This window comes from Erpetoichthys calabaricus, chromosome 1, assembly GCF_900747795.2.
Source record: "Erpetoichthys calabaricus chromosome 1, fErpCal1.3, whole genome shotgun sequence".
Classification (NCBI taxonomy): Eukaryota; Metazoa; Chordata; class Cladistia; order Polypteriformes; family Polypteridae; genus Erpetoichthys; species Erpetoichthys calabaricus.
Window position 1 is genome coordinate 23,239,501 of NC_041394.2, and position 25,342 is coordinate 23,264,842.

The 25,342-nt window shown below is 40.4% G+C and overlaps 1 protein-coding gene across 1 annotated transcript in view; it reads left to right on the forward strand.

The window, feature by feature from the left end:
* Positions 1-25,342, forward strand: part of capn12 (calpain 12) — a 163,795-nt gene that overhangs the window by 84,336 nt on the left and 54,117 nt on the right. The window contains exons 9-11 of the mRNA XM_028796315.2: positions 4,308-4,465; positions 12,783-12,946; positions 17,853-18,061. Of these exons, the coding sequence (XP_028652148.1) occupies positions 4,308-4,465; positions 12,783-12,946; positions 17,853-18,061 (531 nt within the window). The remainder of the gene's footprint in view (positions 1-4,307; positions 4,466-12,782; positions 12,947-17,852; positions 18,062-25,342) is intronic.

Here is a 25,342-nt window from a genome sequence, read left to right on the forward strand (position 1 = left end):
AGTTAACTGTCCCATCATGGAGACATTGATTCGGAGTTTTTAATGTCATTTATAGTTTTAATTGGTAATATGGCAGTTTTAATCTTAGTTTCAAGATTCCCCATGAGTTATTGCATTTTAGCCTATTGTTGCATTGATATTTATAATTATAAGAATTACAAGAATAGATTAGATATAACCTGCTCTCCTTCTCTCCCCCCTTTATCCCCCCACCCCACCCCCATTTTGCCTCCCCACATGAGGCTAGACCCCACTTCGCGATGTCCCGGTCCTCTGACATACAAAGAGACAGAGCACGTCCAAAACAAAACAAACCCCACCCTGCAGCGGCGTTACAGAATTAAAACAGAGATATCTTTTGCAGTTAAATTCTTAATACTATCTGCTGAAAATGTTCTCATTAACAATATTTAAGCTTGAAATAATCTTCTTCGCTTTTAAGTTAAGATATTAAGATTAAAAAAAAAAAAAAAAAAAAAAAAAAAAAAAAAACCAAGGGAATGATTTTAAAAACTAGTCTAGGGTAAACCTGGTAATTCCTACTGTAATAGTATAATGGTAATAGTATAAATAGTAGAAAAAGCAATAAACCAAGGGTATGAAGTTAAACAGTCTACTTTAAGGTATAGTGAAATAAAAAAAAAAAAAGAAGAAAAAAAATCGAATCCTACTTTAATTACTTCCACATTTTCACACTCACGTCTATAACTCTATAACTCTGATTAAAACATAAACATATAAAATCCAGAAAAAAAAAAAAAGGGGATGTATAATTATAATACCAGTCTCTTTAAACATGGATCCAGAGAGCAGATCATAGGCCCTTCCCGTGCCTTGATAGAATATGGCTCCTTATTAACTTTCAAAAAAGTGTTGGAAACAGCTTCTTTAATTCTTTTTCAGCTTCTTCTTTACTGAAGAAAATATAATGTTGATCTTGAACTTCCACTTTCAGTTTGGCGGGATACAAGAGGCTGTATTTGATATCGGCTTTCCGTAGCAACTTTTTAATGTCGATGTAGGATCTGCGTTTTGCAGCTGTTGATGGTGAGAAGTCGTGAAAAATACGAATAAGATTATTTTCGAATATATCTCTTGCTTGTGTCTGAGAAGTGCCATCACATCAAGCTTACATCGTAGTCACTCGAAGCGGACAATAAAAGACCTTGGTTTAAAGGCGCTTGGTATCTTTGTGCGATAAGCCGTGGCTATCTCAATGTCAAGTTTAAAGTCATCTCCAATTATTTTAGACAGTAATTCTACTGCAAATTTCACTGGGCTTGAGCTTTCTCGTTTCTCAGGTATACCCTCAATTCTTATATTATTTCTTCTGCACCCATCCTCCAGGGCTGCAAGTCCGTCTCCAAGTTTTTTGCATTTCGAGTTCGCAGCTGTGGCTTTTTCATCGGCGTTAGATGCCAGTTGTTCCGCTGTTTCCACTCGAGCCGTGAGTCCCTGCTTAACGTCTTCCAGCTGATCTGAAACGTCATTAATATGGTCATCAAGCATTTTCAGTTTGGAATTAGTTTCTTCAATGTGTTCCACTAATTTCTCCAACATGCCTTTAAAGTTCACGTCAAAACGTTTAAATAGACGCGTTTCCTTATCTTTGTTATCCTTCTTGAGCTCAATGGTCACCTTCTTAAGATCATTCATGTTATCTTTCTTAAGCTCATTCATGGCCGTAACCATGGCAGTGGCCAGTGTAGCGCTCATCTCTTTCATCATCTCTTTCAGTTCGGACAGTTCGCTTCGGCTTTCGTGCTCCGTGAGTGGAAATGCAGGAGGTGCAGGCTCGCGATGAGTAGATAAGAGCACGTCCTGCAGAGCCCTTTCTAGTCTCGAATGATCCTCAGAAATCGGCGATCCGTCGCGACCTGTATCACTTGCACCTTCGCTCCCATTTTCACTCTCGACTGGAGACGATACAATGGAGCGGGGTCCCAGGAAATCTGCGCATTCGTCTGCCAGTTCTAGGTCAGTCTCTGAGAGGCCATACCTTGCATTCGGGCCGGATGTCTGTCCAGACTTTGATGCAGCTTTTAGTTTCTTTTCCGGTTCTTTATGACTTTTCTTCTTGTTACTCATGCTTGTATATTGTAGTGGAAGTTCCTTGGTCGGGTTAAATACAGGATACCTCTAAATAATATGAAATACGTGGGAAAATAAAGCCGCTGCTAGCGGAGCTCTGCTTCAGACGTCCATCTCCTATAAACGGACGAAACCAACCAAATTTATTTTAAAACCTACATATATATGTTTGGTATCATTCTTTTCAGAATTTATCGAACTTTAATGTGATGTTAGATTTTCAGATTCTTATTCCACGTTTAAATTATAAACTAAAAAATATCAAGAACTCGGGTCCCGCGAGACGAGACCTAACCAAGAGTGCCAAGAGATTTAACCACGCCCAGGGCCGGAAATAAAAGACAAAGAGTAGGACAGCTGCTGTACAGGCTTTTAAATGTTCAAAGCACCGTGCGAGATGCAGATCTTGTGGTAGCAGCAGCAGCAAGCCAGCTGCTGATCGAGCAAAGAGGAGGTAAAAACAACCTATTTGTTTACCATTGTATCACCGTTTAAGAGTGGCAGACTGGCTGCAAGTATATATATAAAATATAAAATCCAATGTCTGTATGTCTGTCCGCTTTTCACGAGAGAACTACTTAACGGATTTAGGTCGTTTTTTTTTCTATAATTAGCTTGAACATTTCAGTTGATTTTGCCCTAAGTATCATGGTTTGCTTGCGCTACCAATTTATTTACACTAATCCCAGGGAGACGAAGCAGGCCGAAGGGAGGGGGGCGGGGCACTCCTCAGTCACACGCCAGTCACGGGGGGGAACCTTACATCTGCTTAGTTAGCGAATGAGAGAACTACTTAATGGATTTAGATTGGGTATTTTTCTATAAATTCCTTGAGCATTCTGGTTGATCTTGCGACTTCTCCCCCCGCACTAAGTATCATAGGTCGCCTGCATTACCGATATATTTGTGCGAATCCAAGAGACAGGCTGCACACCGAGGGGAGGGTGAGGCAGAACCTCAGGATTAAGGAGCCGGGCGGCGCCCTTCTCACTCACGCGCCATCTTCCATTCAAGTTGCTTTACCTCTTGCAACATGTTGGAGCGTACCTTGCTTCTGCTTAGATTGCGATACCTGTTTTTCAACGGACATTATCATCTACAAATTATTAAGAAGTAACGTTTGATGTTTTTGAGAGAGAGATCAGAGCTACGTGTGTTTTTCCCCACGTGAGGGACGCTCTCCCGTCAGAGCTGAACACGATCAGAAACAGTGGCAATGTTTGGTGTTGGACCGTACCTACCTTCCGCTTGGCCAGAATTACATTTTTTTTCAATTTTTTTATTGATTTTTAAAGTTTGCCCTGTTTCACTACTACGTTTGTGGAACTGCAGGGAAGAGATAGTTTTATAATAATGAGAAGGTGCAAGGCATTACCTAGAGAACACAATACGTTTATTTATTTAATATTTTTTTATAATTATTTTACAACGCTCACACAATATTTTTGCTACAAAAATGCATTACATGAATCATGCAAATGCAATCCTGCCTTTGATCACGATATAACTGCAGTCCGTGTCACAGCGATGACCTGAAGCGTAATACTACTGAGTGTTGATATGATGTGCCTCCCTGACTGGGATACTTGGCAGCAGTAGATGACGCACCCCTAATCAAAAGAGAAGAATAATATTATAATAAAATACAAAAAAAGAATAAAAAATGAAGTAAACATCTCACAATCTTATCACTTGAATAGATACACCATATAAAAAACTAAGTGAAAATGAACACAGATTAGGTTCATTATGCTTCACTAAAGTAAACATAGATTTTAGAAAGGTAATTATTTTATTAAATAGTAATACAACAACAGAATTGTACCCAATTGATACCCAATTTTATCTTTAAATTACCTGCTTGAGCACTCATGCAAACTATAGAACTAAGCACAATTAAACTCAAGGCAAATTATTAACTCTCCGGCATAGCCAGACGTATACCAGTTGGGTGTCTCATAATGTATGCAATGGAAACTGCATGGCCATGTATTTGATTTGATGCATCCATTCACAATGAAACACTTGAACTCAATCATTTGAAGGGACGTCCACAAAATTTTGGCCATATAGTATAACTTTTGTGTCAATGCCCTCTTCTTATACCACCTAATGCTTTCATCACAGTCTGCTGTCTGAAGCCCAGCCATCGTGCCCTGACTCTGATGTCTACATTGAATTTGCTTATCCATTTTTCTTTAAATTTTCTCTCTTAGGATGTGCATGAAAGATTTCTGCCAATATTTCACCACGGTAGAGATGTGTAGTGTGAATCCAGACTCTTTGGGAGACTCTGATTCAGCATGGGGTATCACTTCTAATGAGGGATCCTGGGTTCCTGGCTGCTCAGCAGGAGGGAGTCCTAACAGCAAAGGTAAGTAGGGACACATGTAGGAGCATAGTGTTTGAATGAAGAATTTTATGTAGCTGACAAGTGCCTTCTGAATAATAGCTTATCACTGAATGTTTGGTCAACAAATTGAGCAGGCCTTCCATATGCTGAAGAGAAAACCTAAGGGGACAAGCCCACTAAACAAGCATGAGGCTTGGCAGAGCATCACCAGAGAAGATCCTCAGAACCTGTTGATGTCTATGAATGGCAAACTTCAACCCGTTATGGCATGTTCAGGATACACAACAAAGTTCAAAATATGATGGCTTTAATAGACCTGCCACTTGTAGGTCTCAAACATTATGATGCCCTGAAATAGAGAGACAATGTGGAAAAAGTATTGTCATTTGTATATGGTGTGACCAAAATATATGCAAATCCCCTTAAATGAAAGTCAGTAATGTGAAATTCAATCACAATGTCCGAATTGTTTGATTTGCAATTTAAAACTGCAGATGAGAGGTGTAAATCAAAGAAAAATGGGTCTTTGTCCCAAATATTACAGAGGGCAGCACTGTGTTTTAAATGTTTGTACACTTCTCTCACGATTCTCAGAAAATATGTGTACCTCACAGTTGCACTGTTTCAGGTGAAAGGCTTTACATTGGCTATTGAGACTAAAAACCCCAGTCTCACACTACACATTCATCCATGCACCATCACTCAATATTAAGTTGGTTTTTTGGCTTTTAATTTTTGAAAATTGCAGTTCCACAAGATCTCTTCACTTGTGTCCCCAGTGTCATTTTTTCCTGCATGAACTGTTACTCTTTGTGTGATGTGGGAAATGTCTTGCAATTCTGGACAATCTTTACTTTTATCATTATACAGGCCTAAACAACAAGAATTTCAGAAACAACTTACTTTAACCATTGCCTGACAATACAGGGCATTTGTTAGTTTGAAAGCTGATATTGTGAACTTTTAAGGCTTTCAAGATCTGTCCCAGGACCTAAATAACAACAGACAGCCCACAGTTAAAATTAATAAGTTACAAAATGTGCGCTTGGCATTACACTCAACTGACATGAAATTTGGAGCATTTTACATTTTATTAGTTACTTCACCAAGTTATCATGATTTTGTTTATTAAATCTTCTTGTAACAAAGAGTCATATTCAAAAATAACAGTGATAATGGAATGCAATTCCGTGTGTTAGAAGACTACATTAAATATGTGCTTTATAATAGCACTTTACAATTTAACATAGTTAAACATGTAGCTTAAATAGACTTGTGGTGGCTCAACAGCGTCACACAGAGCAGATTCCAGTTCAAATGATGGGAAAATACCATCAATTGATGTTTCTTAGTGGTGAAGAGTCTGTGACTAACTGTCATTCAATTTTCTTAAACATAACATTTGTGAAAGCATAGCCAAAAGAGCAGAATCCAATAATTACCTAAAGAAAAATAACTATTAATACAAAATGACCAATACTGATATTAAAAAAATTATAAATATTATCCCAGCAAATAAATAAGTTCTCAATCCAGCTATTGATATTACTTAAAACTCAGCAATTCATAAAACTATATCCATCCATCCATTTTCCAACCCGCTGAATCCGAATACAGGGTCACGGGGGTCTGCTGGAGCCAATCCCAGCCAACACAGGGCACAAGGCAGGAACCAATCCCGGGCAGGGTGCCAACCCACCGCAGGACACACACAAACACACCCACACACCAAGCACACACTAGGGCCAATTTAGAATCGCCAATCCACCTAACCTGCATGTCTTTGGAATGTGGGAGGAAACTGGAGCACCCGGAGGAAACCCACGCAGACATGGGGAGAACATGCAAACTCCACGCAGGGTGGACCCGGGAAGCGAACCCAGGTCTCCTAACTTCGAGGCAGCAGCGCTACCACTGCGCCACCGTGCCGATAAAACTATATGAATAACTAAGAATTCTGAAAGGAACTGATGTATTGTATCACGGGAATACCAAAGCTGGCAATTATCTTAAAGATTTTAGTTCCAGTCTGAAGATACACAGGAGCAAAAGCAGCTCTTTTGGTGTGCTTAAACCGTAATCTCAGCTCAGTTGGCTTTAACACTAGAATTACCAAAGCCTACGAAAAAACTCATAAATCCGTCCCACCTTAAATCCCTTTGCACCTGTCCGTCAGCTTCTTTTGTGTTGTAAATGTGTCGATAAGCTCCAAGCAGCCTGCTATCACATCCCCCCACCACTGCACAGTTTTCTCAGCTCAAGTCTGTTTACCTGCGTGTCAGTTGCTTAGAGTTGTATAGAGTGAGAAGTCAAGCAAAATGACACCTTTTATAAATACTATATCATTATTTGGAACACATGCATTTCATGTGTGTTCCGTGTCTACAACAATCTATGTAAACACATTGTTAAAACAGAAACAATTTTCATGTTTTAGTAATAATTGACAAATCGTGTACATATACAAAGTACAGTGATGGCAAAAGTGTGACATGAATTCTTTCTCCAATGTAGAACACTCGTCATCATCTGAGTTCACCTCTGCTATTGCATGTCTTTATTTGAAAACAGCAGTGTCAGATTGGGGGAAGCGTGAACGTGACTAAGAGAATAAAACTGAATTAAAAAAAAACCAAATCTAACCTTTACAAGTATTGTAAATTTACACCGGCTGTTACAGACTCAGATCAAATGTATGTTTTTATTGTATAATAGTAAGAATAAGAGTAGCTCACTTCTCAAAACGGAGTCATCCGGAGTTGAACCCGTGAAGTTTTGATTACCAGTCAACAGTTGTTACCGTTGCGCCACAAAAGCAGTCATATCAGAGGGTTCTTTTTCTGCAGTTATATTCTTGAATAGAAGTGCAGTTATTCTGTTATATTTGTACCTTTTTGTGAAAGTCTTTACTTGACATTTGAACTTCAGGCGTCACACATTATACACTTCACGTCTACATTTTGTCAATTATTACTAAAACATGAAAAACATTTTTTTCTACGATATGTTTACATAGATTGTTGTAAATACGGATCACACATGAAATGCATGTGTTCCAAATAACGATATAGTATTTAGTATTTACAACACAAAAGACACTGATGGAGAGGTGAGAAGAGATTTAAGGTGGGACGGATTTACAAGTTTTTTCGTAGGTTTTAGTCATTCTAGTGTTAAGTTATACTGCTAAGTGTCCCTTTCAGTGCAGAAAGTGTAACCTTATTCTCTCCTTTCTATTAGCAGCACAACCAACCTCATCTCTACAAATTCCACAGTGTGGTCCTTGCATGCCTAGCAGCCCCCTCCATCTTCTCACAGATCTAACCCCTTGCAATCTTTATATTGCTTAGGTGGGCTGTACCATCCAATGTAATGAATTAGCTCAAACACTGTATAGCAGTAGATTGATAATGTCAGCTGTTTACAATAATAATCTACATATAATATTAGTTCAGTCAATTTAGACTTATATATACTTACAGAATTGCCTTTGCCTTTCCATTCAGCTTCAATGAAGTGACTTTTCTTTTGTTTTTGCAATTTTATGGCTAACGTACGTAAAGCAGTAAACAAAGAGTTCTGTTGCATGAGTTGCTTGTGCACGTGCTTCCTTTCCGTGGTGTTGGTTTGGGGATGTAAGTGGCTGATAAACGTGTAAAAGAGGAAAATATACAAAATGCACAAATTGGTGTAACCATTTTCAAGGTAAAATTGAAAGAGTAAACTAATTTGTACTTGAAGTCGCACAAGAACGTTTCTCTGTTTTTCAGAGACACGAAAGTGATGGGAGATTTTGAAATTTGAAGACTGTGTACAGCACAATCTGTTTGAGAAATTTCAAATACACTGAAGAATGAGTTGTTTCATGTGGACAGACATACAGAAAGACAAGCAGACATCCAGATGTGGATGTTTCAGTAGTTGCTTTTCAGATTATAGCAGAACGTACCTAAAAATGGGGAATTTATCTATACTAATTAATAAAAGGCAAAGCCCTCACTGACTCACTGACTGACTGACTGACTGACTGACTGACTCACTCACTCACTCACTCACTCACTCACTCACTCACTCACTCACTCACTCACTCACTCACTCACTCACTCACTCACTCACTCACTCACTCACTCACTCACTCACTCACTCACTAATTCTCCAACTTCCCGTGTAGGTGGAAGGCTGAAATTTGGCAGGCTCATTCCTTACGGCTTACTTACAAAAGTTAGGCAGGTTTCATTTCGAAATTCTATGTGTAATGGTCATAACTGGAACCTGTTTTTTGTCCATATACTCTAATGGAGGAGGTGGAGTCACGTATTGTGTCATCACGCCTCCTACATAATCACTTGAACTAAAAACAAGGAAGAGATTTACAGCACGAGTCAAACGCGGGAACGAAGGTAAATGACATTAATTTTTGAGTGTCTTTTAATACTGTGTAAGCATACATATTAACACGTGCAATTAAACGTGTGCATTTACGGGGTGATTTCTCAGGCTTAAAAGCTCGCCTTTTATTAAAAAGGTAAATGCTAACTGTTTTCATTCTGAAGGGCACAAACCACGTTGGATTTTGTAATGATAGTTGATTAGTAAGGTCTATTAAGGGATACTTACAGAATGATTAGTAATGCCTGTGAATGCCGATGCAAGTAGGAGAATGGGTGTGAACTAAAGAACGATTAGTAACTTGTACAGTAAATGTCTCTAAAGTCTGTCTATTAAAAAGTTATTATATCTTTCAATCCTGTGTATTGATTAAACTACGAACCTAACAAGATCACTATATGGTGTCAGAAGTGGCGGATTGGAAGAGGAATCTGAGGAAGAGGTTCAGCTTTTGAACGAGTCGCGTGTCTGTGAGTAACCCGAAAACGTGATCAGAAAGCACTAAGACGTTCTAGCAAAAGAGAAAAAAAAATATGTTAGGATTACAGCCCCCACCAAATCTCCAGTTAAAGGGAAATGTAGCTGAAAATTGGAAAAGATTTAAACAGAGATTCGAGTTGTATCTTGCTGTGATTGAAGCAGATAGGAAAAGTGAAAAAATGAAAGCGTCTATGCTTCTACATGTAATTGGCGAAAAGGCGCTAGAGGTGTATAACAATTTTCAGTTTGAAGAAGATGGAGACAATATGAAATTGAACAAAATAGTTGAAAAATTCGAAACGTATTGCAACCCAAAGCGCAATGTGACGTTTGAGCGGCACAGGTTTTTTTACGTTTCCAGAAAAGTGGATGAACAATCGACCAGTATGTGATGGAATTGCATAATAGGAGCTGTTCTAAGAAGAAACCGTCAAGATATCAAAGGACCAATAACCTCTAATCAGAACACTAACACCAGCGAAACAAATATTAACGAGAAAACAAGTATAAATCAGGAAAGAACATCTCAACTGCAAACACAATTAACCAGAATATCAAAATGTCAAGTAAAACCACCAGAACGACTCATTGAGACATGTTGAGGATTAAAGGAACATTTTCAATTAAGAAATGCTGAATTCCTTTAACAGTTGTGCTTTTTATACATAGTTTGAATGCTGGATGTATGCCTGAAATGTTCTGGATAGTTCAGTTGTTTGAAGTGATAAAGAATTAAACGTGTGCATTTACGGAGTGATTTCTCAGGCTTAAATGCTTGCTTTTTATTAAAAAGGTAAATGCAAGCTGTTTTCATTCTGAAGGGCACAAACCACGTTAGATTTCAGCCGTTAAACGCGCAAAAATGTCGGTACACCAGATAAATAATAACATATTATCAGTTGTATTGTATGCTTACAATACATATAGAAATGTGTTAATCGTTAACTAATAGTATGGGATGGTGTTTTTCGACTCGCGCCTTGATTTAAACGATTGCATGTCTTGGTGGGTTTGCGTAGCTTATTGTCAATATCTTTACACCTCTTTTTAAGACTTATTGACTGAAACGGGCTTTCATGAAAAAACTTAGGGCTTTGCTACAAGATACACCCTCCACAAGTTAAGGAAGTAAAAATAAAAGTTATATATTTCTGTTTTATTTAAACCTTTTAAGTTCGTATGCATAGCCCCATTTGGCTGTTTTAGGTTTTTTTTCTTTCTTCAGTAATATTTAATCTCCTTAAAGAAAAACAACATATGCATTTTACTTTTTTTGTATCTCTTTAGTAATATTTTAGTGTAAAAGGATAACGAGTATTTAAACCTTTTATGTTACTTTATAGTTATTTTACACAATGTTGAAAAATTAATAAGAAAGCTACATATTTTGGCAGCTGCTGCTTTAATTTTCAAAGAAATGAAAAAAGCTCTCCAAGAGAAAACCTCAATGAAGAAGAAACAGTTTGCACTATCTAAAAACGAGAAACCCTCATTTATAAAGGTTTGCTGCAGATGACTTAACTGAAAATAAATGAATAGTTCCTATGTGTATAATACATATTTATCTATTTGACTTATGCCTTTATTCCAGCAACTTGCAACATCTGAGGTACAATTTGTTACGTTACTTTTGTTTTTTGCAACACAGGCAGGTGAAGTGACTTCCTCAGGGTCACACAGTGGTGTCAGTACCAGCATTTGAACTGACAAGCTCCGGGTTTACTGAAATATTACTGAAGAATGAAAAAAAAACGAAAACGGGCAAATGGGGCTATGCATACAAATGTCCATCCATCCATTATCCAACCCGCTATATCCTAAATACATGAGCCAATCCCTGCCAACACAGGGCACAAGGCAGGAAACAAACCCCGGGCAAGGTGCCAGCCCACCGCAGGGCGCACACACTCACACACCAAGCACACACACTAGAGACAATTTAGAATCGCCAATGCACCTAACCTGCATGTCTTTGGACTGTGGGAGGAAACCAGAGTACCCGGAGGAAACCCAGACAGACACGGGAAGAACATTCAAACTCCACGCAGGGAAGCGAACCTGGGTCTCCTAACTGGCACCTTTCACTGCGCCACCATGCCGCCCGCATACAAACTTAAAAGGTTTAAATAAAACAGAAATATATACCTTTATTTTTACTTCCTTAACTTGTGGAGGGTGTATACTGTAGCAAAGCCCTAAGTTTTTTCATGAAAGCCCCTTTCAGTCAATAAGCCTTAAAAACAGGTGTAAAGCTAAACTTGCAGCACCGCTATTCAATGACACTTGCCTAACGCCTCTCCTAAGGGGACATACTGTGGGATCTGGGCATCAGTCAAAGCACCAATCACAGGCCCGATTAGAAAGCGGGAAGCTGTGATTTGTCGTCTCCCTCCCATGTAACAATCACAGCCCGTGTTACAACGCACTATGTATGTATGTATGTATATATGTATATGTGTGTGTTTATGTATGTGTGTATGTGTATATATATGTTGATATGTGTATATATATATATGTATATATATGTGGATGTGTATATGTATATATATATATGTATATGTAGATATGTGTATATGTAGATATGTATATATATATGTATATATGTATATGTATATATATGTTTACATAACCTCTTTAACACACTACTTCTCCGCTGCGAAGCGCGGGTATTTTGCTAGTTGTAAAATAAAGTAATAATTAAAGACAGGGCAAAGGGTACACAAACAAGAAAAGTCTAAGCTTTCAGGGCCACACTAAGAAGGTTCCTGACTGCCTCATGAAGTGGCTGGTCCACTTATCCCTTAACCATAAGCTTTTCTACTTCTCATCTCTGGGGTTCCTCCTGTTGATTAGTTGCACGTGTGTCTATCTGCCACCTTCTAATTCCAAGCTCACCAGACAGAGGGAATGAAAGCCCTTTAAAACAGTGGCCCATACTCCTGTTTACGATAAGAGCATTAGGGGTCCTGGGAGACATCATCAGTCTCTGGTGTTGTATAAGTATGAGTAGAACTCTTCCTAGATGCGCCAGGGGATCCTGCCGGTTCCCCTCACTGTAGAAGTGTACTGGAAAGAACTTTACTGGCTGTCCTCCTTAGCACCCTTATAACATATCGCTGCTACTCGAGTACCTCAAATACCTAAATAGGATTTCTTCTATTAATGGTGAGACACTATTGAACGTAAGGTCTTAAGTGACCTAAACAAAACTGTGATGGTAGGGTGGGTCCACCTTTTGATTACTAAGAGTACCATTACCCACATTAACAGTTTATTATATACAGTTAAATTATCCACAGTAATGCTACTATGGGGTGATTCTGACCACAAAACAACTGTAGAAAATAACGAATAGTACTTGACCATTTAGTTGCTTACATTAAATAGATGTTAACTAAATGAAACTTTAAAATTTTATTATTAACATAACCCCTTCTCCCCCAATCTTGATATGGTCCTATACCTGTAGACTCATTCTGGCAGAACCCGCAGTTCCGGCTCAAGCTGCTGGAAGAGGACGATGAAATGGGAGACAATGAGCTGTCCTGCAGCACTGTGGTGGAGCTTCTTCAGAAATTCCGGAGACAGCGGGACAAAGTGGACTTCCTTTACATTGCTTTCCATGTGTATGAGGTAAGAAGGACAGAGGGAGATGATGGTCTTCTTTATGATAATCTTGCATCAATCCAACCTACGTGAGACAAATGAACATGAAACATCTGATTCAGCAGTCCTTTACGTGTGAAAAACAACAACAAAATCAACATTTATTTACTGTATATAGCACATTTTCATTCGAACAATATAGCTCAAAGTGCTTCACATGATGAAGAAAGAGAAAAAAGACAAAATAAATAAGAATTAAAATAAGGCAACACTAATTAACATAGAGTAAAAATAAGGTCCGATGGCCAGGGAGGACAGAAAAAACATAAAAAACTCCAGACGGCTGGAGAAAACAAAAAATAAAATCTGCAGGGGTACTGAGGCCACGAGACCACCCAGACCCCACTAGGCATTCTACCTAACATCAATGACTTCAGTCAGTCCTCATTATATTCAGGGTTCTCATGGAAGAACTTGATGATGACATTCATGTGGACTTCTGGATTGATTCAGTGCTGAGGACCTGGTCACGGGTCATTGGTCTTTCAGTAATTGACTTAATTCTGTTGCAGGTAAAGCATTAATTTGGACATATGATACAGACTGCTGTCATAGACGCTACACAAGGGGGCATCCAAAAATTCACAGAACTATTTAAAAAAAAAAACTTTGTTATAAAACTTACAGCAATTCCCTTTTTGTCATCTTCAAAATTTTGTCTTTCAAATCCCGTCTCCCAATCCTATTAATATTTCCTGCCCTCTTCTTTTATCGCCATGTCTACTACTGTTGTTCGTCCCTGCATGTAGGCCCTCCAACCTGCAGGGAAAAACTTGGGGGTTGGTGGCAGTATTGGCACTCCAGCCACCATAAAAAACCTCTTACTGAACTAGTGTGGCGCTGAGGTGTCACCCGTCGCATGGCTGTACTCGGGTCCTAATCTGGATCCTGAGTTGGTTTGTCATGTGGTGGGTGCGTCAATGCACTGTATCGGTGTGTGCTTCTTACCTACTACTGTGTTCTGTGGATTTTGCTGACTTTCTTCCACAGTAAGAAATCTTCTTCCCATTTGGTCTCAATGTTTTATTTTGCAAGCAAAGACAAATCACAGTGAGATCTACCAAATACGGGGAAGGCAAAGTAATATCCAAAGTGTTTAAAAACACTTTTACAGACAAACCAGTTTTGGATGCAACACTTCTCTGGGTGTTTTTTTCCCTGATGCTTTCCCATAGATGTCTCAGCGGTTCAATGTAATGTTGCAGTTTAGCAGTCTGTTCACAGTGAGCAAACTCTTTAGGAACAAGTTAGTCATTGTCAAAACATGCAATCACCATTGTCTCTTGAAAATCTACCATGGTGGCTTGAAGAAAAGAAGTCGCTGATGTCACCAACTGTAGATAAATATCAGAAATGTGCACTCAATCAGCTCAGCACAATGGCACTGGGTGGACTGTATAACCAGACTATAGACATACGATATCTAGCAGGATATTCGATAACTACACCCTGACCAATTCTGAAAATGTTTGAGTCTCCCCTCATATATAATAATTAGAATGACTCACTGGCATCATGTTGTCTTTACCATTAGAAATCATTAAGGAAACTATGTAACCTATAATATTAGAGACCCTCAGAACCACTATATAGTCAATAACAATAGAGGGGAGCTTGAGGACACTACTATAAACAATTTAATTAGATAATAAAGTATTGAGTAGAGTATAGCAATAGAGACTATTGAGGACTCTATATAGCCCATATCATTACAGACATCTGTGGACACTACATTCAGGTGGATGCTGCACATTGGTGGTGGTTGAAGTTGTTCCCCACTCACTATGTAAAGCACTTCGACTAGTGCAAAAAGCACTATATAAATGTACAGAACATTAGAACAACTGTGGTGGGCTGGTGCCCTGCCCAGGGATTTGTTCCTACCTTGTGCCTTGTGTTGGCTGGGATTGGCTCCAGCAGACCCCCGTGACCCTGTGTTAGGATATAGCAGGTTAGAAAATGACTGACTGACTGACATTAGAACAATTTAGATGAGAACTAGCCATTCAGCCCAACAAAGCTAGCCATTCCCATCTGCTTATTTCTTCCAAAATACCATCGAGTCACATTTTGAAGGTCCCTAAAGTTCTACTGTCCACCACACTACTTGGTCACTTATTCCATGTGTCTGTGGTTCTCTCTGTAAAGAAAAACTTCCTAATGTTTGTGCAACATTTACCCTTAACAAGTTTACAACTGTGTCCCCGTGTTCTTGATGAACTCATTTTAAAGTCACCGACTTGATCAACTGGACTAATTCCCTTCATGATTTTAAACACTTAAGTCAGGTCTCTTCTTAATCTTCTTTTGCTTAAACTATAAAGGCTCAGCTCTTTTAATCTTTCCTCATAACTCACCCCCTGTAGTCCTGGAATCAGCCTCGTCGCTCTTCTCTGGACCTTTTCTAGTGCTGCTATGTCCTTTTTGTAGCCTGGAGACCAAAACTGCACACAAGACTCCAGATGAGGTCTCACCAGTGTGTTATAAAGCTGAGAAAAAGTTCCTTGGACTTGTACTCCCCACATCAAGGCGCTATATAATTTCATATTCTGTTAGTGTTCAGGGCGGCACGGTGGCGCAGTGGGTAGCGCTGCTGCCTCGCAGTTGGGAGAATGGGGACCTGGGTTCGCTTCCTGGGTCCTCCCTGCGTGGAGTTTGCATGTTCTCCCCGTGTCTGCGTGGGTTTCCTCCTGGCCCTCCGGTTTCCTCCCACAGTCCAAGGACATACAGGTTAGGTGGATTGGCGATTCTAAATTGGCCCTAGTGTGTGCTTGGTGTGTGGGTGTGTCTGTGTGTGTCCTGCGGTGGGTTGGCACCCTGCCCGGGACTGGTTCCTGCCTTGTGCCCTGTGTTGGCTGGGATTGGCTCCAGCAGACCCCCGTGACCCTGTGATTGGATTCAGCGGGTTGGAAAATGGATGGATGGATGTTAGTGTTCAGAAGCCATTAAGAAGACTATCTGGAAGTTGAAGGTAACGAGTCCACTATGATTCCTAAATCCTTCTCATAAGGTGTAATTTTCGATTTTCAGACCTCCTATTATGTGTTCAAACCAAATCTTTTTATTTCCTACACATAATATTTTACATTTACTGATATTAAATATAATCTGCCACAAATTTGCCCAAGCCTGTATACTATCTAAGTCCCTTTGTGATGATTCAACAGATTCCAGATTATCTGCCTATCCACCTATCTTGGTATTATGTGCAAACTTAACTGGCTTGTCCCTTATATTCCTAACTAAATCATTTATGTGAACAAAGCTGAGGGACGGGGCGTGAACACGGTGAATGCGGCCCCAAGAGGACGTGGCCGTTCCTCTGAAGCCCCCTCTTAAACAGTGATACAATGAGAAACAAACAGAGCTTTTCATCTCCTCTTTGCAGATCAGCCTATTGCCAGCTGCTTGCTGCCAGGCCGCATGTTCTGCATGTCACACATGGTTTCGAACATTTAAAAGACCACACCGCGGCTGTCCTAGTGTCTCACTGCCTTGTCTCTCTTCCCCCAGACATCCTCTGCTTTATTCTTTATGCTTTATTATACTGTTTTTGAATAAAGTTTCTGTTTCTTGAAAACCCTGAATGAACCTGTGCAACTTTGTGATCAAAGCGTGACAATATTAAAAATGTCAGCAGCCGCAGCACTGACCCCATCTGGACACCACTCTTAACATCAGTCAGTTTTATTAAGGTTCTTCACACCATCACCCTCTGCTGCCTGTGTCTGAGCCAATTCTGCACCCATCTGCACACAACACCCTGAACTCCCACTTCTTTCAGTTTGATGCCCAACCTCTCATGTGGCACCTTATAAAATGCTTTCTGAAAGTCCAGATAAATAATATCATAAGCTCCACCCTGGTCATATCCTTCTGTTACTTCTTCACTGAATTCCAGCGTGTTTGTAAAACAAGACCTTTCTCTTCTGAACCCAAGCTGACTGTTAAGTAAAACTCCTGTTCTTGCCATGTGTTGCTTAATCTTATCCTTAATAATTCCTTCCATTAATTTTCATGTGATGCATGTTAAGCTTACTGGCCTATAGTTGCTCAAATCTGCCCAGTCACAATTTTTATATAAAGGGATAATATTTGCCATTTTCCAATCCTTCACCCAGTGCTCAGTGACTTCCTAAAAATATGTGTCAAGGTTTTGTACTCACTAACCTCCTTAAGAATTTGATGATAAATATTGCAACAAAGTTCGGGATTTGGAAGTTCTGACCCGCAATCTTTGAATATGCCATGAGTAGATTTTTGCTGGTGTGGGACATGGCCGGCCTTTTATCCCGGCCAATACCCCAGGCCGCCAGGTGGAGCCCTGCCTGCAACATAGAGGTGCCCAGAGTTCCAGCAGGGCATCATGGACAGTGGAGTTTATCATCACAGCCCTGCTGGATACCATGAGAACCTCCAGGGAACGCTGCAGGAAGGCCCAGAGACTATTATGTGCCCTATAACCTGGAAGTACGTTGTAGACATAGCGACAGGAAGAATGACGTGCTTCTGGGGTGAAGAAGAAGAGTTTTTATCTGACCCGGAAGTGTTCCAGATAATGTGGACAGAGAGGGCGAACACTTCCGGGTCAAGGACTATAAAAGGACTATGGGAAATCCCAGACGGGGAGCTGAGCTGGGTGGAAGGGTGGCAACGTGTCTGGGAGTGTGGAGGATTGTATTGATTGAGTATTGGTGATTTATGAATATTGTGGAGTGGAGGGTGCTTTATGCACATTATTGTTCAAATAAAAATAATATTTGGACTTTTACCTGGTGTCTGGAGTCAAGTCAGAGGGTTCAAGAGGACGACAGCGCCCTCTATCTGTCACACTGGCTTCAGCTATTCATATTTATCTACTCTTGCCTCTTAGGTAAAAGGTGCATGTGGGACTTTGGGCAAAAGCTTCTTTACCTCCCAGATGCCAATGGTGAAATCAGGAGACTACAGCCGCCTCCGGGCAGTGAGGAAGCGCATACGCCTGCCCCCAGGACAGTATGTCATCGTGCCCAGTACTTTCAAGCCCAATCTGGAGGGGAGCTTCTTCATGAGAATCTACGCCAAGAAGGGAAATAAGCTCAGGTGAGACAATAAGACATTGTTGTTAGTCGAGCTCTAGAACTGTATTAAGTGCAATTAAGGACAAAATTACCACTCATCTGACCAGAATAGAGGACATGAAAATTACCAGCAAGCGTATCATACTGACCACTTCCAGAGAATCGAAGTCCATGCATTCACATCGTGAAGCCTATTAGCTATTGATAGTCTGGGAATTGCTCAATAAAAAATACAGGCATCATATCTCCAAAGTTTGTGCATACAGTATATTAGACATTGACTTTGGCAAGGTGTTTGTGGAGCTTTGTAAAATGAATGGCAGTCACATGGCAAAGTTGGATGCCATTTTCATTTTTCAGTATTCAAAGTTATCCAGTAGGCCTTAAACCTGGGTAAAAGACTGAGAAGATCGTTCCTCCCCCAAACTATGCGACTCTTCAATTCCACCCGGGTGGGTAAACGTTAACATTATATAAAGTTATTGTCTGTTTTTTACCTGCATTATTATCAATCTTTAATTTAATATTGTTTTTTAAATATTCAGTAAGGTGCTGCTGGAGTATGTGAATTTCCCCTTGGGATTAATAAAGTATCTATCTATCTATCTATCTATCTATCTATCTATCTATCTATCTATCTATCTATCTATCTATCTATCTATCTATCTATCTATCTATCTATCTATCTATCTATCTATCTATCTATCTATCTATCTATCTATCTAAAAAAAACGATGATCTCATTCTGTTCAGTTGAATTGTGAGGATCAGGGGTGTGGATATCTTGTGCCGTCCCATACCGCACTATATAAATCTCGCAGAGCTCAACTCTCAAAATCTCAGTGACATACACATCATGGATGTCTCTAAAGGTTCATCACTTCACACTTCTTTCCTTTCCCATTTTATAAACTACTTGATACAGTTTTTGGCCCTGTCGCGTTGGTAGTATTTTTGTGTTCCCGGGTTATGAGTGAATTAAAACAGTTTCTACTTCTGTGGCATCTATACTTAAACTAACTGAAACAGATGCAGTTAAAAACCAACTGAAACAGATGCAGTAAAGTTATAATTTACTAATATAATACAGTGTAACCACAAGGTGGCACCACCAAACTCAAAACTGCAGACACAATAAAAGCCCAAACACACTTTATACTCAAAACAAGGGTTTTTATTGACCACCGACACCTTCTTCACATGAATAACAACAAAAAACACACCAAGTAGCACACTGTCTCCCGAATTTGACTCAGTCAAACTAAGGCAGCAGGTTTTTCTTTTAAAGTTGACCTAGTTACTGCTTCCAGTCTCCTCTCCAAGCCATCTGGAGTACTTCTGGGTCATGCAGGAGCCAGGGCAATTCCCCCCTCCCACCACCACCAGCAATGCCCTGTGGCACTCCCTGAAGACCCCAATAGGGTTGTGTTTCAAGACTCCATTTCCTATGCAACCCTGCGGGTGTCCTAATCAGGTGTAGCCTTGAGAAACACTACCTGCTACCTGTTGTGGAGGGAAATGATCTGCTCCTGGTATGCCCAGTCCTTCCATTATGGCCTCCTGGCCTATTATGCTGGTCCTTCCTTCTGGACATCTACAACAGGAACAATGTATGAGAGAGAAATACTGTAAATTGCTTCTGACTACAAATTGCTTTTTAGAGTCTGGTAAATACGCTTCATCATGGTTTGTTGGAACAAAATATTAAAAGTTAATATAAAAAGCCCACATTTCCAAAATGTAAGATTTTTCCACTTCAGGATACTCACATTGAATGACATGTTTATCAATAATTTGGGGATGACTTGTGTTATCAACCGTTTCCATCTATTTTTTGTAAACTGAATTGACAACTAGTTAACAAAGCTCATCTAGTCTGTCATTTAGTTTTATGTGAGAAGTCAAGCAAAATGACACCTTTTATTGGCTAACTAAAAAGATTACAATATGCAAGCTTTCAAGGAAACTCAGACCCCTTCTTCAGGCAAAATGTAATGAAGAAGGGGCCTGAGTTGCCTTGAAAGCTTGCATATTGTAATCTTTTTAGTTAGCCAATAAAAGGTGTCATTTTGCTTGACTTGTCCCTACATTCATAATGGCTAACACGGTACAACGCCCTAGTACTACAGACATTTAGTTTTATGCTATTCACAGAGTGGCAGCACTGCATGCATAGATATTAGTATGCCATGTCTGTGCCACCTATGCCTTTGTTAAAGACACAGAGCTTAGTGTTCAATAAAGGCAGAGTAAAGCCATTTCAGTCAAGTTTTCATGTAGTAAAATTACTGCATTTTTCATAATAACAATAAGTTTTCTGATGACACAATTGTATTAGTCCTGAGGTTTACCTGGATAAAGTGAAGAGTCTGTAACAGTGGTGTCAGGACAACAGTCTCATCCTGAATGTCAGCAAAACAAAGGAGTTGAGTTTGAACTTTGGAAGGAAACAGCAGAGGCACTACCAGCTCATCAGCATTAGCAGCACTCAGGTGGAGAGCATGGACAGTTTCAGATACTTAGGTCCACATCACTTCATGATACAGTGCATCCAGAAAGTATTCACAGCGCATCACTTTTTCCACATTTTGTTATGTCGCAGCCTTATTCCAAAATGGATTAAATTCATTTTTTTCCTCAGAATTCTACACACAACACCCCATAATGACAACGTGAAAAAAGTTTACTTGAGATTTTTTCAAATTTATTAAAAATAAAAAAACTGAGAAAGCACATGTACATAAGTATTCACAGCCTTTGTCATGAAGCTCAAAATTGAGCACAGGTGCATCCTGTTTCCCCTGATCATCCTTGAGATGTTTCTGCAGCTTAATTGGAGTCCACCTGTGGTAAATTCAGTTGACTGGACATGATTTGGAAAGGCACACACCTGTCTATATAAGGTCCCATAGTTGACAGTTCATGTCAGAGCACAAACCAAGCATGAAGTCAAAGGAATTGTCTGTAGACCTCCGAGACAGGATTGTCTCGAGGCACATATCTGGGGAAGGTTACAGAAAAATTTCTGCTGCTTTGAAGGTCCCAATGAGCACAGTGGCCTCCATCATCCATAAGTGGAAGAAGTTCGAAACCACCAGGACTCTTCCTAGAACTGGCCAGCCATCTAAACTGAGTGATTGGGGGAGAAGGGCCTTAGTCAGGGAGGTGACCAAGAACCCAATGGTCACTCTGTCAGAGCTCCAGAGGTCCTCTGTGGAGAGAGGAGAACCTTCCAGAAGGACAACTATCTCTGCAGCAATCCACCAATCAGGCCTGTATGGCAGAGTGGCCAGACGGAAGCCACTCCTTAGTAAAAGGCACATGGCAGCCCGCCTGGAGTTTGCCAAAAGGCGCCTGAAGGACTCTCAGACCATGAGAAGGAAAATTCTCTGGTCTGATGAGACAAAGATTGAACTCTTTGGTGTGAATGCCAGGCATCACGTTTGGAGGAAACCAGGCACCGCTCATCACCAGGCCAATACCATCCCTACAGTGAAGTATGGTGGTGGCAGCATCAGGCTGTGGGGATGTTTTTCAGCGGCAGGGAATGGGAGACTAGTCAGGATAAAGGGAAAGATGACTGCAGCAATGTACAGAGACATCCTGGATGAAAACCTGCTCCAGAGCATTCTTGACCTCAGACTGGGGCAACGGTTCATCTTTCAGCAGGACAACGACCCTAAGCACACAGCCAAGATATCAAAGGAGTGGCTTCAGGACAACTCTGTGAATGTCCTTGAGTGGCCCAGCCAGAGCCCAGACTTGAATCAGATTGAACATCTCTGGAGAGATCTTAAAATGGCTGTGCACCGACGCTTCCCATCCAACCTGATGGAGCTTGAGAGGTGCTGCAAAGAGGAATGGGCGAAACTGGCCAAAGATAGGTGTGCCAAGCTTGTGGCATCATATTCAAAAAGACTTGAGGCTGTAATTGCTGCCAAAGGTGCATCGACAAAGTATTGAGCAAAGGCTGTGAATACTTATGTACATGGGATTTCTCAGTTTTTTTACTTTTAATAAATTTGCAAAAACCTCAAGTAAACTTTTTTCATGTTGTCATTATGGGGTGTTGTGTGTAGAATTCTGAGGAAAAAAATGAATTTAATCCATTTTGGAATAAGGCTGTAACATAACAAAATGTGGAAAAAGTGATGCGCTGTGAATACTTTCCGGATGCACTGTATATCATTGGAGGGATGTTTATGTTAGATGGCAGTAGAGTTTCTAGATAGATTGATTAACAAAATCTTGAAAAAGCTAGAATATTCCTGAGGATTGGAGAAGAAGAATATTAGTACCAGTTTTTAAGAATAAGTCGGTTGTGCAGAGCTACAGTAACTACAGGGTTATAAAATTGATCAGCCACACCATGATGTTATGGGAAAGAATGATGGATGCTAGGTTGAGAGGATAGGTGGCGACATGTGAGCAGCAATATGTTTTCCTGCCTGGAAAGAGTTCTACAGAAGAGATGATAGCTTTGATTGTTGATTGAGAAGTAGAGAGAAGGACAGATGGAATTGCATTGCATGTTTGTGGACTTAGAGAAAGCGCATGACAGGATATCAAGAGAGGAGTTACGGTACTGTGTGAGGAAGTCGGGAGTAGCAGAAAAGTATGTGAAGGTGGTACAGGATATGTGTGAGGACAGTGTTACTGTGGTGAGGTGCAGAGGTGGGTAGAGTAGCCAAAAATTGTACTCAAGTAAGAGTAGCGTTACTTCAAAATAATATGACTCGAGTAGAAGTAAAAAGTAGTCATCCAAAAAATGACTCAAGTAAGAGTAAAAAAGTATTTGGTGAAAAGACTACTCAAGTACTGAGTAACTGTTTGAACATAATAAATGATTTATTTTTTAGAAATGTAATAAGACAGACAAAAATATAAAATAATGTGCAAATTCTGCTATTTCCAAATAATAAAAAATGAGTACAAATAAATAACATCTTTACAAAATAAAGACGCACAAATAACACAAAGTTCCAAATCTCAGTTTTTCACACCAAAGCTTTTGAAGCCGATACCTACAATAGGTAACATGTATGTTTGAACAGTGCACACTACTTACAGTGACAAGATAACCTGTACACTGACAGTATAATACTGTATATTCACTTTGTGGTGTAGCGGGTCCGCAGCTTCAAAAAAAAAGGCTAGTTTCAAATCCATAAAGCCGTGTCACTCTCCGTAGGCGCAATCGCACGACCGCGGGGAGTTAATGAGGTAGTTGGAGCGAGTCACACCTGCAAGTGTGGGTGCGATCGTTCTCGATTGCTTCATTGGTTTTCTGCGGTGTGTGATTAAGGCCCACGGATATGGGAGTGTATATATACGGGTCGGCACAAAAAAAGAAGGGCAATCAAAGAAAAGAAAAGAGTCTGTATGGGACCGGCATCGTCACACACTTGACCTCCAAATATCACAGCTGATAGAAAATAACATTAGAACAAGGCAGTTTGTGCACATACAAGAAGTCTCACTTTACCATGACTGTCTGTGTCTGTGCATGTTTGGTTAAAACCTGCTTGTTCTTCACTCAGTGAAGTGTTGGTGAAGCTTCAGCAGGAATTGGCTCTCAAGGTTCTTGCAGTGAAGCTGTGACTGTTTAGAAGTGAACAGGATGACTAAAAAGTCTCTCACAGGCTGCAGACGCAGGAAGTTTGTGTGTGATTATTCATGTGATTATTGTTGCTACGTCTGATTGGTGAAACAGTCATGCAATAGATCCACTAGCGACTTCTCTCTGGCAAAAATGCAGCGTATCTAATGTTTAAATGGAAAAAAGTAACGAGTTGAGTGTTGCCCAATGTAGAAAAGTAAGAGTAGCAGTTCTTCTTCACAAATATACTCAAGTAAAAGTAAAATGTATGGTGCAGTAAAACTACTCTGAGAAGTACAATTTTTTTAAAAAGTTACTTAAGTAAATGTAACGGAGTAAATATAACTCGTTACTACCCACCTCTGGTGAGGTGTATGGTAAGAATGACAGCCTGGTTCAAGATGAGAGCCATTTCCTGTTTGCAGTGGTGATGGTCAGAATGACAGATCAGGTCAGAGAGGAGTCTCCGTGGACTATGATATTTGCAGATGACATTGTGATCTGTACTGAGAGTAGACAGCAGGTTTAGATGAAGTTGGAGAGGTAGAGGTACGCACTGGAGAGAAGGGGAATGAAAGTCAGTAGGAGTAAGGCAGAGTACATGTGTGTGAATGAGAGGGAAGGTGGTGGAAGGATGTGACTGCAAGAAGCAGAGGTGTGGAGGTAGACAAATTTAAATACTTGAGTTCAACAGTCCAAAGCAATGGAGAGTGCAGCAGAGAGGTGAAGAAGAGAGTTCAGGCAGAGTAAACTGTGGAGAAGAGTGACAGGAGTGATTTGTGATTGAAGAGTAACTGCAAGAGTGAAAGGTAAATTCTATAAAACTATAGTGAGACCAGCTATGTTGTATGGCCTGGGGACAGTGGTCCTAACAAAAAGATAGGAGGCAGAGCTGGAAGTAATAAGGGTATACAGGATTAGGATTGAGTATATTAGACGGACAACACAAGTACGATAGTTTGGTGACCAAGGGGCTCGATTGAGATGGTTTGGGCCCATGCAGAGGAGAGATGACGGGTACATTGGTATGGAATAGCCAGGCAAGAACAAAAGAGGGAGGCGAAAGTGATGGATGTGGTGGGGGAGGACATGAAGGCACTCAGTGTGACAGAATATAGACAGTGATAGATGGAGACGGATAGAAAAGAAAGAAGAAGAAGAAGAAGAAGGTGTCTACATCACCTGCTGTAATTGTGGGTGGGGGGAAACTCTCTCCTATGCTGGTATCAGCAGAAGGATGGGTGGAGGGTGTAGTACTCTGAGGTGAGAGTAGGTTAGGGTGGTCAAACCTGTTAAAGAAGTTGTTCATCAGGTTTGCTCTCTCCACGTCTCTCTCAATGGTGGTACCCCGCTTCGAGCTGCAGCCAGTGATGATCTTCATCCCATCCCACACTTCCTTCATGCTGTTATTCTGCAACTTCTGTTCCAGCTTTCTCCTGTACTGCTCCTTCGCCGCCCTGAGCTGGACTCGGAGTTCCTTCTGCATGCGCTTGAGCTCATGCTGATCACCGCCTTTAAAAGCCCTTTTCTTCTGGTTCAAAAGGCCATTGATGTCACTTGTAATCCATGGCTCGTTGTTAGCATAGCAGTGTACTGTTCTTACTGGAACTACAATGTCCATACAGAAGTTGATGTAGTCAGTAGGGCAGTCAACAACATCCTCAATGTTCTCACTATATGATCCCTGCAGGATATCCCAGTCCG